This window comes from Ochotona princeps, chromosome 20 (genome assembly GCF_030435755.1).
Source record: "Ochotona princeps isolate mOchPri1 chromosome 20, mOchPri1.hap1, whole genome shotgun sequence".
Taxonomy (NCBI): domain Eukaryota; kingdom Metazoa; phylum Chordata; class Mammalia; order Lagomorpha; family Ochotonidae; genus Ochotona; species Ochotona princeps.
Window position 1 is genome coordinate 13,510,159 of NC_080851.1, and position 17,680 is coordinate 13,527,838.

At 39.7% G+C, this 17,680-nt stretch overlaps 1 protein-coding gene across 2 annotated transcripts in view; it reads left to right on the plus strand.

The window, feature by feature from the left end:
• The window catches only part of GLCCI1 (glucocorticoid induced 1), a 162,415-nt gene that overhangs the window by 54,462 nt on the left and 90,273 nt on the right, over nt 1–17,680 (plus strand). Inside the window, exon 1 of one of the 2 annotated variants that reach the window (XM_058678311.1) lies at nt 5,056–5,080. The exons of the other annotated variant lie outside the window; for it this stretch is intronic. Within the exon in view, the coding sequence (XP_058534294.1) occupies nt 5,071–5,080 (10 nt within the window). The 5' untranslated portion in view covers nt 5,056–5,070. Of the gene's footprint in view, nt 1–5,055; nt 5,081–17,680 lie in introns of those variants that run through there. 2 annotated transcript variants of the gene reach the window in all.

Sequence of the window (17,680 nt, forward strand, 5' to 3'; positions counted from 1 at the left end):
GGGACATACTAAATAAAAAGATCCATACAATAAAATTCCAAATACATAAAGCTCAAAATGTGAAAAATTGCATAATATGAATGTTCAGGCATTTATATGCATGTGGTAAAGTAAAAACAATATAAAGGGAATGATGAGGAAAGAAGAATGGTTTTTGGAGGGATACATAGAGGCTTAGATGTTCTATTTTTTTTTTTTAAACATAATGATGATTCCATTAGTGATAAAATGTATTATTATTTTATTATTTTGAACATTTATCTAGTAAATATTGCTTTGTAGGCAGGTAATAGTTAATAAAAGTAAAATTTCAATGCTCTTTGGAGTTGAAGAGGTAAAAAAGGTTTATCATTTCACGCCAAAAACAGCAAAGGTCCCGAAAGAGGCTGTTTAGATAAATTAAAGTACATCTATTCCATATGCAGCAAGGAAAGATGGTGGGTTAAGATACATGTGCTATGGTGAAAAGATATTCTTCATATCCTAGTTTAAAAGCAAGTTACAGGACAATATAGTATCTCATTGGTATAAGGAATACAATGTTTAAGAATATAACAAGTGGCAGATACAACAAAAGTTTGAAGACTCCTGGGATCTCAATATTGAATGTTAGAATTACTCATGATTGATTATTCTTATTGCAAAAAAATAAGTCAGAGGAATAATAGCAAAGAGCACATAAGAAAAATCAGAAAGAAAAATAGAAAACATTTGGAAATGACCTTTATAAAATGTTTATTTTTTGAAGAAAATGACTTAATTTTTTTTGGAGTTACAAAATAAAACTTGAAGATAAGTATATATCAAGTTTCTGGCTAGGAAGACTAAATATAATAAAGATAAATTCTTGCCAATTGAATTTACAGGACCAAAACATTCTCAAACAAAATCCCAGTGGGTTATTATTTTTTTTTAATTGATGAAACTGTTCTAAAGTTCATCTGGAAGATTCAGTTGAACTGTGATACTAGAAATGTGAAAATTAAGAAATAAGAGTTTCGACCTGCCCTGAAGCATTTTAAATTTTTGATGATGAGGCCAGTGCTTCCACTTACAGCAGTTTGTGTCTCCTCTGCTCCACTTGTAATCCAACTCCCTGCTTATCGCCTGGGAAAACAGCAGGAGATGGCCCAAATCCTTGGGGTGCTGCACCCACATGGGAAGTCCGGAGGAAGCCCCCGGCTCCTGGCTGTGATTCCCCAAGCTTTGGCCATTGTGGTCACTGGGGAGTCACCCAGCAGATGGATTATCTTTCTGTCTCTGTTTTCTCTCTGTAACTCTTTCAAATTAAAAAAGAACATTTTTTTAAATATGATGATATGAGAAACATTGACCAATATGATACAACTAGGAAACAGTTAAACATTTAGTAGAAAGTATGCAAGCATCTCTTTGTACCTTTAAAAACAGTACATGATGAAGTCATTGTAATAGATTTACAATAGAAACATGAATAACCTAGTAATAAATACTATTGGCATAATGGCTAGGGAAAGACTATTTTCCACCTCCAGGCTATTCCAAAGTAAATTCTCAACAAGTTAAAGAACTAAAAAAGTAAAAGCAATATAAATGAGAAGCGGACACAGAAAATAACTGTTCCAAACCGGTGTAAGCCACTGAATTCAGTCATGCCGCAGTGCCAGCTGGGAAGTCTTGACTATCAATGCTTCTTCTCTTCATGTTCCTTGGCTTTCATGACAGGCACCTCCGATTTTTCTCCCATCACTTTGGGCCTTATTTTGCCAGTGGAAAATTATCCTGTATTATCCTTTTCTTGAGATCATTCTGTATTTGAGTTATTTAGGCCACATTCTTTCTCTACCAAGGAATTCTCGTTCATACCCATGGCTCCGATTACCCTCTCCATTCAGGTGACTCACAAACTGAAGCTCTAATTCAAACCATTTTTAACATCAGTATTAGTCAGGTACTACACTTAGCAAAAAAAAAAAAAAAGATTTAGTCAGGATCCATGTAAAAGACAGGTGGCTTCCTCAAAATGGGTTGTGCGGGAGATTTTTGTTACAGAGATAATGGACAAAAAGATTTAGGGAAAACAGGAAAGGATGGTGGTACAGTATCTCAGAAGTATTATGGCTTAGACCAAGAGGAGCAATAAGGTATAAAGGGAAGGAGAGAGAGAGAGAGAAAAAAACAGGAAATATTGAGCCTTTATACTGTTTCTTTATTCTTTTATCACCACTTAGTAGTATCCAGAGTTCAGGATACACAGAATGTTACCATACAGTCAGTTTCTCTGGACACAGCAGAATAGAGAAGGGTGGTGAGCAATTGCTGATTGGCAAGCAGAAAATGCCTACCTAGCATTCACCTCCCACTTGGCTTCCTCCTTTGGACATCCCAAGGGAATTTCAAACTCATCAGGCACAAAACTGAACTCACTGGTTTCCCATTCCATATCCATCTATCTGAAAAGTCAAACTGACAACAAAATGGTACTCTCTGAGTGCCATCGTCCTTTCTTTTTTAACAATATAAATTTATTCCCTTGAATTAAAAATGTTTATGTTTAAGGTGTACTTATGTTTTTTATAAACATAGATAGTGAAAACTTAGTAGAGTAAAACAAAATAACCTTGACCTAGTTACCTAGTTTTTCTGTAGCAAGAACCTTGAAAATCTACTTTTTTAGCAAAAATCTTCAGCTCAGAAAAAAATATTATTTCACATAGCTCTTATGTTGAATATTCAGGCCTTTCACTGTTTTCCATGTCATCAAATGGCATCAGTTTCAAGTCTATTTTATCGTAATGTAGGAATGAATTGCAGAGGGGCAGGAGGAAGTATAAGTACATTACTGAAGAAATTATTCCATCAGTCTAGGCAGCAGAGGTCACAGACTGGGCGAGAGCAGTGTTAGTGAATGGAGGGAAGTTGCTGAAGAGGACACACAGAATTAGAAAACAGAACGTGTAGCACTTCATATTGGGTTGGATGTTAGGGGTAAAACCAAAATGATTTTCAAAGATGACACCTGCCGTGGTTTCCTGTCGGTGTGAAGGAGTCACTATGCTGTGTTGTCCTGCTTCGCCTCCCCACTTCCACCTGCACCCAATTCTCCCAACTTCATCTTCTGTCAAGACTCTGCTTCACTTGTTCCTGAACAGGACCTGACGTTTCCACTGACTAGAATCTTTTTTTCTCAGGACTACTCATTCATGGTTCAGTCACCACTTCTCCAGGGAAGCCTCTCCTGACCTCCCTGGTTAACTCGAATTTTTCCGTTAAGGCTGGTGTGTTGTGTACCTTCCCTTTACAGGATGTGTCTACCAGCAGCTCACACCCCATGTGTTGATTTTCAGCTAGTGTCTGTCCTGCCTGCATTTCCACTAGGAAATAAATTCCATGAGGGATGATCTTCTTTGTCTTACTTCTGTATTCTCTGTGCCTAGTACCTGGTGGTTTCTCTTCGCTCTCTCTCTCCCCGCCCCAACCTCCACCCCATGAATAAAAGTAAAAGCAGGGACCATCATGATGGCTCAGTTGGCTTATCCTCTATCTGCAAGTGCCTGGATCCCATATGGGCACCAGTTCATATCCCAGCTGCTCTACTTTGCATCCAGCTCCCTGTTTGTTGCCTGTGAAAGCACAGGAAGATGTTCCAAATCTTGGGACCCTGCATCCATGTGAGAGACCCAGAGGAGACTCCTGGTTCCTGACTTCAGATCAGCTCAGCTTCAGCCGTTCGGTCATTTGGGAAATAAACCAGCAAATGGGAGATCTTTCTGTCTCTCCTCTCTGTAAAATCTGCTTTTCCAATAAAAATAAATCAATCTCTTTTGTTAAAAGTAAAAACAATGGAATATACCACAAACAAAAACATTGGTAAATTTGATTATATTAATATATATGCATATATTTAAATTCTTTATTGGAAAGTCAGAAATACACAGAGGAAAAGAGACAGAGAGGAAGATCTTCCATCCGCTGACTCACTCCCCAAGTAACTGCAATGGCCAGAGCATTTTGGCACGTGCAAGGTGAGGACTTTAGCCCCTAGGCTACCGCACCGGACCCTATATTACAATACTAAAGAGCAAGAAATAGAAATTAATGAAGTGGTAAGCTTGGAGACGTAATCATAATATAAAGGAATTCTTACCACATCAGCAGTAAAAATACTGACAATATCCAAAAGAAATTGGCAAAAATAAAACCGAAGACAAAATATTCAATTGGATAAGGATTATAGCTTCTCACTGGAGGAACTGGAGCCACATCCAGCAACCTTAGACACTAAGGAACTGGATGATCTTACAGAACCAGGAAGCCAGGTTGGCTGCCTTCAAGACGGGAAGAGCACGACCTGCAGCAGCTGGGCGGCAGCAGGCTTGCTCTTCATATCCACCAGAGAAGATTCTCTTTGCTAGCAACCAGACACTAGCACTCTCAGCCTTACTGACTCAACTTGGGACCAACCTGGATCAAACTGCCAGAAAAAAAAAATGCTTAGCTCTGTCTCTGAACCACTAACAGGCAGGACAGACTTGAATATACCAGGTTTGAATTACATTAGACTGGACTCAACTCTAGAGTTGAGGTTAAATCCAGAAGCTATATTGTCACGGAGGAGCCAAAGCAGACTAGGTGAAAATCACAGAGGAGAGACAGGCTGAGCTTTAGGGGTGAGGAAATGCAACAAAATAAAAACAGTACATTATTTTACAACTCTGAATTTTAAAAGCTTGCTTTGATGAAATTACACCTGTCAATGACAATGAATTTCAAAATCGATTTACTCTTTCTAGATGGCAATTTGGTAATATATAAAAATATCTAAAACTTAATTTAACTAACTTTGGAAAGCATACATGTAGACATAAGTAGGAAACAAGCAAAAATGTTCATATGGTTGTCACTGTGTGATTTATAGGTGATTTTATATTCTTTTCAATATTTTCCAAATTTTCTGGCACAAATCCACTTGTATTTATTTAACCACTTACCTGTGATTCTGGAACATGGGCAGCTTCCAGGCAAGAATATCCTCCAGAAATCAGAGTAGTGGGACAAGAGGTTTGTGGATTCATTTGCTCTCTTAAGATAATGAAAACATGTATATTTTGCTCCTTTAATTTTTGGGGGTTTTTAGCAATTTCAATGTAGTTTACAATTTTAACTTAAGAATATAATGATACTTAATCATTATATCATTAATCATATAATATATAATCATATAATCATTAATCACTTATCTTTAATTTACACTGTAATGAGGACTTCATGCTGCAAAATATACAGAGCTCAACAAGTTAAAAATAAGAAGACCTTACTTTAGCAGAAATTTAAACAAAGATTACCAATGATATTCAAGTGGGAAAACAACTTTTTCACCCATATATGGTGAATTAGGAAGTAATCACAGATCATTAAAACGATGGTCATATTCTATTGTTGATTTAGTTTCATGGCATCTCATTTAAGGGAATGTATAATGACTGTATTAGAGACTATCATATCCAGATGTGAAGATACAATGGACTCCCGTTGAAACTGTTGGATATATCTTGACAATGGGATGCTGGACTGTCTGCCATTGTCTGGATCAGCAATGTCAGGACACACTTAAATAACAGAATGATGGGCTTATGACTGCTTATGCAGGACTATACTATTGTGATAATATTGGGGAAATAAGTTAGGGGGAGGGAGTATGGAGAGAGGAAGGGAAAATCCCAGAGCCTATGAAATTATACCATAAAAGTAAAAATAAAATAAAAGGGGGGGAAAAAAAACTATGGCGATATAGCATTCTTAACCTTTTAATTTGCCAAGAATATAGAGCCAAGTTTGACAAAACTGTATTTACTTCAATACTGATACGTACAGGCATTTCTTTACATTTAGTTTTGGATTTTTAGAAAAATGTTAGCACATTTTCTTTATCCATTCATCTGAGAATGATGGATACCTTAGTTGCTTCCATATTTGTTTTCATTTTTGAAAACAATTTAAATGAAAACATTTAAAAAAATTAAATGAAAAACCCTAAGTTATGGAATTCTCAGCTTCTTTGGTCCTAGGTTAGCTCAGATTCATCTGGAAATCAGAGGGGAAAAAAAGAGGAAGAATGCAAAATATTTCATATTTAAGTTTCTTGCCTGTCCGGTGAGTTAAGAGTTGAGGCCAAAACATCAGTTTGAGTTTGATTTAAGGTCTTGTTCATTGAGGAGAATGAGTTGGACCTTTTTTAAAAGAGGCAAACATAGGAAAATATCTAAACTCAGTTTTGAGACTCATCTAAATACCTAGGACAAAGCAGTATGTGTTACTGAACTGTAGTTTTCCAGTAGATGTTTAACCCAAAGTGTTTCCGTGATAATTATTTTTTTCTTCAGATGTTATTTCCTGATTTCTCCATTAATTGTCAGTTTTCTTTCTGCCCTAACCTCCCCAGGAACTTGAGACGAGTCATCTAACCAGTCACTTAGGTTAACTAGTCACTTAACTAGTGCTGTGTCCTCTGCGAAGAGAGACCTTGGTCGTGGGTTTTGCTCTTTCTGAAGTATCTGAAGTTCTGCGGAAGGGAAGGATCCTTAAAGTCTCTTTCGGATCTGTGAATTGAGGATAGCACTTAGGCTAATGAACGAGAATTAGACAGTACCATGCCTGCCTTTTAAAGGCTTAGAAGTCTAGCTTTCACCTAGGCAGGGTGGGAATATTTCTGTCAGCAACAGATTCCAGTCCTCAGGGCTCCAGCTGCTCCAGCAGGCAGGCAGCTCGGCCTGTGCCTGAACCGGCCAGGACAGACAAGTGAGGACAGCAGCGGCAGGAAATGGGGTTAGGCTGATTTCCATCTATTAGCAGCAGCTTACAGCAGCATGCTCTGTCTTCCATTGGCTACAGCTGCTGAGAGCAGCAAGCTGAGGGTTGACCTATATCTGTCAGCTGTAGGTCAAACCCTGAATTTGTTTGCAGCAGACTTGAGTCTTCCAGAAGGCCAAGCTTAACTTCTACTCCAGCACACTCACTATTTTTATCAGGAACTGAGATATCCTCCACCTGCGAAGAGCCTACATCTGTGGCTTCCCCGTCCTATATTGTTTTGCTTTCTTTTTCACTGTCGTTCTCTCGTGTCACCCTCTTTACCATTTCTGTCCTCAGCTTCTGTGTTACTCTGTGGCTGAGAAGGGTTGGGACAGTCACAGCTGTGTTCCTTCTAGCAATCACAGGCACACTAGCCCTTCTCTGTCCCAGTTTCCAGCTGACCAATCTGTGCCCGTTCTTTTCCGTTGCAGTTGTTGCTCAAGTTGGCACAACCTTGTACCTACATACGCCCTTCTGGGCCACCCCCGGTTTCAGAATGTGTCAGTTGTCAATTAACGACTGCAGCTGTGTACAGAAATGTGACATAAACACTCTCAACATGTGAGACCTAAACTTCTTACATAGTACATGTTTCTTGATGGTTAAAAAGTGAGTTATATCTTTTTTTTTTAAAGAAATATGCTTTAAGTACTTGGGTGTTTGTTTTTCTAGATTAGAGAACAAGTTACTTGAACTTTCATTTATGCATAGCCCATCCAAATGTGGCAAGACTGCGTTCACTTTGTCTTGGCTCTCTCTTCTTACGTAGATATTCTCTTGCATCCCAGTTGGTACATGTGCATGTTTATTTACACTGGAATCGCAATGGGAGAACTTACTGGATTCGATTCTACCTTCACACTAATGTATTCACTCTGCATCAGCTTCTATTTACAGTGCAGAAGCTCCTTCCCATTGCCTATTAGAATCTCTTTACCAAGACCTTGTAGTAACCATAAAGTCCAGATGATGAAAAGTTTCTCTAGCAACTCAGCTGCCCTTGCACACATCCGCATCTCAGTAATTTGAGATGGAAAGACCTATTATGTCATCCCACTGTCCCCTGAGGACAGGCGCTGGTTTTTCCCTCTCCAGTATGCCGATCTACTTTTTAGTGCCTTTTCCAATTGTAAATGGCGCAAGTGATGTGGCTGCCACCCCTCTCTAGGGATGGGACTGCGCGGCCTATAACAGACCTCTCCATTAGGGTCTGTGACTCGCTCAGCTGCCTAAATCATTTTTGTTTTGACTTTCATTTCCATCACTCCTCCTGCCGTCCCTTTGGACCACACTAAATAATTTCTGTCCATCCTTGCTATTTACACCCTTCAAATACTTGTAGCTGACGAGCCAATCCCTGTTAGTTAGAGCCGGCTGGTCAGGCTGGGAGGCTTGATTCTTTCATCTTGACTCTGAAGGCAGTCCCTTCAGACATATAAATCTCTTGTTTGTGCCTTTTCAATGACTGCCCATCAGTTTCTCCATACTTTGTCTCATTTCTTTGTCACTCACACTGCGCAGGAGAATCCACTCTGTTTGCCCTGTGTTACTGCCCGATAACAAGATGATGGAAGTAGAATGTCTGCTTCCCACAAACATGCCAGAGTTCTCCAGGCAGCAGCCAGGGCAATGGAGGCAGCTCGTGGTTTGTCTGACTCTTACTTAAGGGGGTAGCATTGCTGCGTGAACAGCAGGTAGAGGTGCGTGTGGAGACAAGAAAGGCTGATTTGCTCTCTGTCGGTCAGTCAAGGTGGTGATGTATTCTGTGAACACCCATGAGCCCTTTGAACCCAAGCTTGCCACCCCTTTCAGTTCCCAAGAGGATGCTCACTTCCCTCTTTCCATGAATCCTTCCAAATTACTGACCCAAAACAAGATGCCCTCAGCCCCAGTGGGCACCTTTGCCAGAAGGAGACTTCGCTTACTGTGTCCAATGCCAGGCAAGTCTGGCAATGAGACTTTGTAATGCTGGCTGTACAGTGTTCATCCTCTTCCTCTTCCCTGAGTGCTCCAACACCTTCAAAAGCACCACGTTTTAAAGGCTGGTCTGATGAGCTCCATGTTTTTGCCTATGCAATCATAATAATGCCGACCTAGGGCTTTGTGGAGTGTCTACTTATAACTTCATCATTCCATTTAATAGTGCGGCCACCCAGTGAGGAAGGAATGATTGTCCTTATTTACCAGAGAACCTCAGAGGGGTCTGCTGTTGAATTTCACGACACCAAGTAAATCCTGCTTTTGAGTCCCTTGTATCCTCCATCTGAAACAATTGGAAACAAATGCTTTCTGAGCAACATATGAAGAGGGACTATGAAATTTCCCAAAATCCTAGAATGGTTATGGCATGGTTTTCTATATTCTTAGTTGGCAAAAACAGACTGATAAAACATCACCAACAATATGATGTGGGTCCTATTGTTTATCAGTAGCACAATTGAGTTATTATTCGATGACAGAGTATATTAAAATGTATAAGGCATAGCCTGCCATCACTAACAATAACATAATATTATTAGGCATGAACTAAAAGTGAGCTTATCTCTTCAAATACTAATGCAGACCCCAAGGGTATTGGATTTTCCTGTGAAGTTGATAAGATTATATACACCTAAGATGCAACACAACAGAGATACATTTCAATAAATGTTAATAACATGACTCCGGGATACAAACATCCTGAAAGATATCAACCATTGAATTCATTAATTATATAAAAAACTGCAATATAATTTTCTACCCTGCATCTGGAAAAGAAGGGACAATATCCTAAGCATGTGATTTCAGTGAAACAAAAGGGAACATTTTTTTAAAAAATCTTCATTTCTTTTCAAATAGCGTTAATCAGTATTTTTAATTTGGCACAAATGTGGTCACAGCTGGGGAAGGTACAGTTGTACTAAGAGGGTTTTCTGCTGGAAGAGATCGGGTAGCAGCCAAATAAAAGAAACTTCGGCTCCAGCTTTTTGAGCAAAATCCAGAACAACAGAATCAGGCTTTTAAGCAAATTGCTCTCTTCTTTAGCCAGGCTGGAGAAGGCAAATGGCATGCATATGTCTGTGCTGTCAACCCGGAACTGGGCTGAAGGCTCCGGCTCTGTCAACATGGAGGGTGGAGTGATTTCCTGTGTGTCAGCCTGGGGCCGCTGCTGGTTCGTCTGTGGCTGACTCTCACCTGGACTTTGGGGCCCGACTGGATGGGAAGAAACAACCAAGCAAATGCATCCATGACAATTCCATCTGTCCTTTTTAGTGCTCATATAGTCTAGCTGTGAGAAAAAATGATCGCCATGATTTTGAATTACTGCAAGAGTAGCATGAGCAATTACTGTAAGAGCAACATTAGAATGCTTCAGAAAGTTCATGAAAAAAAGAGAACCAAAGATACTTCTTTTTCTGTGAAAGAAACCGAAATCTGTGCATAATCTTTTTATATGCACGTGACTGTGACAGAGTTTAGAAGAACAAATGAGGAACAAATCCTAATCATTTTGGCTCAAAATTAGCCACCTTGACACACCCTTCCAAGACCTCAACGTTTTATATGTGTTTGTGTATTTTTTCTTTAGAATAGAAAGTTGCTGAGTTTATTCTTCCTTAAAATGCATACTTTGTTCCTGCGCTAAAATCCTCTATTGGGGCTTGGCAGCATGGCCTAGTGGCTAAGGTCCTCGCCTTGATCCCATATGGCCGCTGGTTCTAATCCCGGCAGCTCCACTTCCTCTCTATCTCTCCTCCTCTCAGTATATCTGACTTTGTAATGAAAATAAAATAAATCCTTAAAAAAAAAAATCCTCTATTGAAGAACTGATGCAGGAATGATAACAGAGTGACCAAAACGTGTTAGCTGAAAGGCATTAAAACTTCACTTACTTCTTATGAGGTTCCAAATCCTTTAAATGCGTAAGTATTTTAAAGTACAATCAAACTCTGAATAAATAGAACACCCAGAAAACATACCTAGCATTCTGGGTGTTATGACGTGACGTGGTGTCTCAGCAATTTCTGGCTGCATTTCAAGAGACTGAAGTGTGGGGATCCGGAGTTAGGACGTTAGGGAGGGAGTCAGGAGAGACCTACCTGTGGCGCAGGGCACTGATGACATCCTATGCTAATCAGCTGCTACCTTCCCAGGCCTGCTCTCAACTCCAAACACTGCAGCATCCAGGAGCTCCTCAAGATTCTACACAATTTTTTGATTTTTAACCTGTGTTGAATATCCTTCATCAAATACTTCATCACTTGATGAAATCCTTCACCCAGTCTGAGACACCATCTGCATTTGTACCATTATTTTAAGTGGTGCTAAGAAAAAAAAAATCATGCTGTCAATTAAACCATGACATGCCATCCGTTTTAAATTTTATCCACATCCCAGAGACATTAAAATGTGAGAAAGTGTCTTATAATAAATGAACTATGGCGTGTACTTAACAGCTAGCACAGCATGGAGGATACTCATATTTGGTCATGAACAGATTTTGAGCACCCACTACATTTTAGGTTATGTACAGAGAGGTTCAAATTAGAATGGACATCTTTGCTGTTTAATTCACTTATTTATTTCTGGATTGAAATGAAAGCAAAATGTGCACGTTTTGACATCTGTGTTTCTACAGAGACTATTCCTTCTCCAGAGTTTGCACTGCAGTCTGGGGGCGAGCAGAAGCCGTGACCGTGATCTCAGGCCTCTTCACCAGTTTGGGATTTGTCGTTAGAGACAGCCGGAGTCTCAGACCGCCCTTTAAACGTAACCGTCCTTTCATCTGCAGGCTTCCGTTTGATTTGCTAGCTCCCTGCTTCTGTTCTGGGAAAGCAGCAGAGGATGGACCAAGGCCTTGGGCTCCTTCACCCACATGGAGACCCAGAAGAAGCTCCTAGTTACTGGCTGAGGACTGACCCATCTCCGGCTCATACAGCCATTTGGAAAGTGAACCAACCAATAAAACGTCTCTCTGTCTCTCCTTCTCTCTCTAAGTCTGCCTTTTAAGTAAAATGAAAACAAATCTTTAAAAATATTGATCCAGCCCAGAAAGTGCAGATTCATTCCAATTTACGTGTGTTTTATCTTTTGCTGGGGGCAATTTAATCACCAGGTTTTACAGATAAAGAATGTAACTCTCGGGTCATTTAACTGGTCTCTCACCGTTGATCTCATAAGATTTTCTTCCAGTCTAGGAAAGTCTGAGCAACACACGTTTAGTACTCCTGAAGCCTGTCTAATCCTACAGATCCGAAAATGGCCTTCAAGTTGTCAGATGCCTGTTCTCCTCCAAATCTTCTGAAATGAAAAGTCGTCCTCCTCTTAACTATTTCTTATGGAACGTGTGTTGTCTGGTTTCCAACCCTAGAGTCACATAACTTCCCTGGGGAAGAGAAAGAGACATCCCTAATTTATTCACAAGAGTGTTCTGCCACCTGGAATGTAAGACTCACTAGTCAGTCATGTATAAATGTGCTCTAAGCAGGAGGGAGTAAGCTTCCATCCTTCCCCATTTGAATTATTTTCTGGTTTTAAAATTGATTGTCTTAAAACACATGATACAGAGACATAAAAATATTTAAAATGTGAAATTTGGATGCAGTTAAAAAATAATCACACTGAACATAGGCAAGGAAACACAGGACCTGTTTTCCTTGGTGGAATCCGTTTACCCATTTGCACGCCAGTCAATGATGGACCACTCTTTCACCTCCAGTTTATTCCTTCTCTCTCTCATGATCCTGCCTTCTCTGGGCGAAAACTCAAACAGTTACCTGTGAGGAAACGCTAGATGACACCAGGAGAGACTTGAAAATCACTCAAGGACAAACTTGCCCCAAAGAGCAAAACAGGGTGAATACGCTGGAGGATGGTGGGCCCTCCTCAACAGAGGTCCTGGAGGGATTCCTAGGAGGGCTTCTGAGAAGATGGGTGCAGAATGAGAGAGGAGAGGTGGAGTGGCCATAGGAGCTGTGGACCTAAGCCACATGTTTGAAATGACTCCATTTGGCAGGCGATAACCTTTCTCTCCAGCTAACGAGAACGTTTGCCATCTAGTCTTCCAGATTTTTCCCCTCTTCAAATAAATGCTTCTGCTGTCAGTCAGAGTGGGAGACCAACAAGTCTAAGTTTAAATCATGAAATTCTCATGCATTTTGGAACTGCTTTCTTATCACTTATAATTGTAGCATTTCTCAGATACTTACTGTGTAATTGAAGCCTTCGTTCTTGATCTCGAAGTGTGATGACAGGCCCAAGCCATATTCTTTGAAATGACTGGTTTAATAGGTCCTCATCTAGAAATGTGGCCCCTGCTACAATTATTTTCCTTAAAAAATATAGCAGATTTAACCATTCCAATTTTATCAAATATGAATGCTTACAATACACTTCAGTAGATGCATAGGTGTCTACAAATGGACCTGGTAATTAATTCTTTCAATGATTTATTTTATTTTGTTTGACTAACAGAGTTACACACACAGAGAGAGAAATAAATCTTCCATCAACCGTCTCACTCTTCTAAGGTCTACAATGCCTAAAGGTAGGCCAGGCTGGAACCAGGAGCCTAGACATCCTTGAGTCTCCCACATGGCTTTCAGGGGCCAAGTATTTAAGCCATCTTCAGCTGCTTTCCCAGGTGCATTAGCAGGGAGTTGGGGCAGAAGCAGAGCAGCTAAGACTCAAACCTGTGCTCGGTTATAGAATGCTGGGGTCGCAGGTGGCAGCTTAATCCATTGTGCCACAACCCCAGTCCCTGGACATGTTTTCAAAGAACCTTAGATGTGTGTTTTTGTTTGTTATAGCATATACCTAAATTTAAAGTTTTTTAAAAACAAATAAAATATAAAATTCAAAAATTCTAACATTTTCTTTATATTTCAATCATTTGATGTAACAAACAGTAGCAAAATGATTAAAGAAAAATTTAATGATATTGTTAGCTTCATTTTCTATGTTCAGCGTTTGTTAAAATCTTCATACCAAAGGAGAACGAGATGAACTATATAATTACATGTAACAAGGATTCCTTTGGACAGCACCTATGTTAATTGGAAGGCTATTTAGACGCTGTGTGCCAGGTGGCTGATAGGAAATCCTTAGATCAACAACCGTTTTCCTCCATAGAACTCTTCTGTTTCTTGACTTATCAGTAAAAGCGTAACTACAGAGATAGCCAACATTTACTGAGCATTGGCTGTGTTCAGGTGCTCTGGTAGGAGCATTAGAAGGGTTATGGAATTTTCGTCTTTTAAGAATCCCCTGAGTATGACTGAAATTTCCATTTTCATATGCTTAGCTGTGTGTTTTCTAGGCATTTCAAGTAGATGGTTTTAGGCAGAGACTGAGAAAAACCCTGGTAGTTATAAATGTTAACTTCAGCATAATTAGAAATTGAATGAAGAACCAGTTTGCTTTCTGGTGTTGGGCACAGTGATAATTTACTGGCAACAGTAGGCTCTATTACTATTTAATAAATTATACTTTACATAATTACATCTGTCATACACTGTTATTCTGTTTCAAAAATTTAAAACCTTTGCAAAAATTTGTATACATATATATGTGCATATATATATATGTATATAAAGCATTCTAATAATGTGAGGGAAATTCACATTATATTTATAAAGACTTATTTGAATGGCAGAGTGTGAGAGAGTGGTATCTTCCGCCCAGTGGTTCATTCCCATGATGCCCACAGCAGCCTGAAGTAGGCGAGGAGCAAGGAGCCAGGAGCCAGAGCTCCATCTGGGTCGCCTCTCAACGTGGGAGTATTGGGGCCACCATCCACTGACTCCCAATGCAGTAGCAAGAAGCTGGATCAGTAACCAAGACTTGAACTGGGCACTCCAATGTGGGTTGCAGGTATCCCAAGTGGTGGGGTAATCCGTTGACTCCTACATTGTCTTTTAATTACATTTTCCAAGAACTTTTTGAAGCCCCCTAGTATATGTATATTTTGTTCATTTTATAAACATGTAGAGAAACAAAGAGATGAAAAAAACTCACCTGTTATCCAGTACAGTCAGGAAACCAGTGCTAATACTGTTAATTATTATACTGCTAATTCTGCCAACATACATATTAAAATGCATATAAGTTAGAAACGTATTTCTTTGTTTTTTCTAGGTTTTTTTATTCATTTGACAACATATACTAAGCATTTTATGTCATTAACACTTCTAACACATAATTTTAACAAAAGAATTCCATTGTGTATTCATACTACAATTTATAGTATTAATTCCTTATTGTTGAATATCTCAATTGGAGGGAAAAAAACTGTTAACAATTATAAACAGCAAAAGCCTTACTTGTGCTATAGCTTTCCACTCTTTAATGATTAAAAAAAGTATGCCTGCCAAATCCTGGAACTGTACCGTACTGAGCTGAATTTTGATCTTTTTAGATCAAAAATTAAAGTGATCTCTGAGGAAATGAGTCCAGTTTTTTAGTTTCTAGATAGATGTGTATCACAATTCTAGACATACAAAGGCACTTCAGATAGTTTGTGGAAAATGTGTATTGTTAAAAAACGAATGCCTGAATTTCAAGATGCTTTGTTCCAAATTGAATTTATCTTTTTATTCCAGTTTTGCAAGAACTTTTGGGAATGCCTGCATGTGGCTCAAGAAGGGAGGAAGAAAAGGATTCCATAGTCTTGTGTAACATAATGTTACAGTTGTAGCACAGGCTTAGGAGGGAAGCAGAACTCACAAAAACAGCTAGAGGACTTTGACCTTTGTCTGACTTTGATGTTGCTGTCCTCTCTCATTGATGGTTCCCGTCTTGCAAGGTTTCTGTGAGAATTTCATGCAATAAAACATGTAGTATGTCAGCCACAGTGGAAGTGTGGAGCACGTTTCCGCACTTGTTTGCTTTTTGTATTCTGTCTGTTTACTCCATTCCTCTTAATTTGATTACATTTCTCCACACTCTCTGTACAATAAAAAAAATAAACAAAACCCCTGAAGCCAATACCTATTGCAGTAAATATACTTGAAGACCCTTTTAAACCGCTTCTCCAATTAAAAAGCTAATGCAGTTGACATTTTCTAGAGCCCGCTTTTATAATTCTTTAAACATTCCTAGCATTCTAAGTTGTGGAGGCCCCAAATTGCCCAGAATACTTTAAGAAAGCTCTGGGTGCTGATACAGAGGATGAGAAATTCCACTGTGCCTTAGAAATTGTTATGTTGACGCCACAGTGACAGACACCTCCTGAATTCTTACCAAGAGTTGTGATGCTAATTCAGGTGTCCTAAGCAGGCCACCAGCATCGTAGCGCTGTGCTTCTTTCTTAATACTGACTTTACATTTTGCTCAGAAGCAGTTACTTGATTGTTTTACGTTGGTTACAGTCATTTGTGTCAGTTTTTCAAGGTTACAACATTTTGTTTTAATCTTATATGCTTTCCTACACCTTTGCTTACGTCTGTTTTTAAGCCACTAATTAAATTTAGAGGCAGATGTGTTTCTATGCAGCTCCACAAATCCACGGGAAACCATTGCAACCGTAACAACAACAGAGAAGTAAAGGCTACCTCTTCTTGAGGCAGTTTTCTTCACGCAGTGATTTAATCGCGAGGTAGAGAGATGGAAACAGACACTTCACAGAGTTATCATCCTGATGATTCACTCACTCCCCCAATGCTCCCAACAGTCAGGACTGGGCCAGGCCTAGGCCAGGAGCTCAGTCTGAGTCTCCTGCCTGTGTGGCAGAAATCCAGTTACACGGGCCATCGCAGTGGCCTCCAGGGTCTAGATCAGCAGGGTCAGGAGCCTGAGCCTTGCATTGAATGCAGGCCCCGTGTTGCAAGACAGCTGGGATCCTAACCAGAGTCTCAGTTGCTAGGTGGCCTTCCCTTGAAGCTGTTTCTTTTCAAACCTGAATACAGTAGCACTGAAATTTTCTTCAAATTTACAAGTTTGAATCGATTTTAGTATTTCATCTGCGTGCATTATGAGTTGGAAGGTTGTGGCTCTGAGATCTGTAATTACCAATGTTTGGAAGACATGTGTGAGGGTAAGGATATGAAGAAGATAAGCCAAAAGCAAGATATATAATTACCACACCCACCTTTCTATCAGGAACACCGGCTGCTTAGAGCACATTGGGATGTTCAGACAGGCCTTTCTGTGTTCAGGGTCATCCCAGCTTGCCCTGAACACAAGTCATCAATCTCCCAGGCAGCAGATGTCCTCTCTAACAGGCCTTACTGGCTCAGAATCCTTCAAAGACCAATGTGGAAAAGAACTGAACATCCCAGTTACCCAGTGGTCACATCCCTGACTCTTGCCACCTAGACGATGTTTACAGTGGTGGAAAAACACTGAGCTAGAAGTCAGCAGGAACTGCTTTCCACTCCTGAATCTCTCAAGTGCTCACTGTAATCCCAACCAAAGCAGTGGGCCTCGGTTTGCCCATCTGGGAAATGGAGAGAGTGTCCATGTACTCCAAGGATCACAAAGGTCATGGATATGAAAGTGCTTTAAACTTTTAAGTTTTATTAGGAAATAGAAGGTGAAAAACAAACAAAAACCTGTGGAGTCACACCATTTCCTTGAAATTTTAAACATTTTCTGTTTCCTTCTGTAATAAGTCCCAAACAACAACTTCTGTTTTTCCTACTTACGAAAAAATTGAAGGCATGGCTACATTGTGAATAGCAGCTATGACTGGGAAGCATTGAGGGATCACAAGATCCCTTGTCACTGTTAACAAAGGAAGTAATCCTCTCGAGGGCAAAGGTAACTTACACTTGACTCATAGTACTTGTGCTCTGCCTGATTTTTTGTGAAAGAAAATTCCTGAAGAATGTGCTAAGAACAAGTGAAGTGAGATTGGCAGAGAACCTGGACA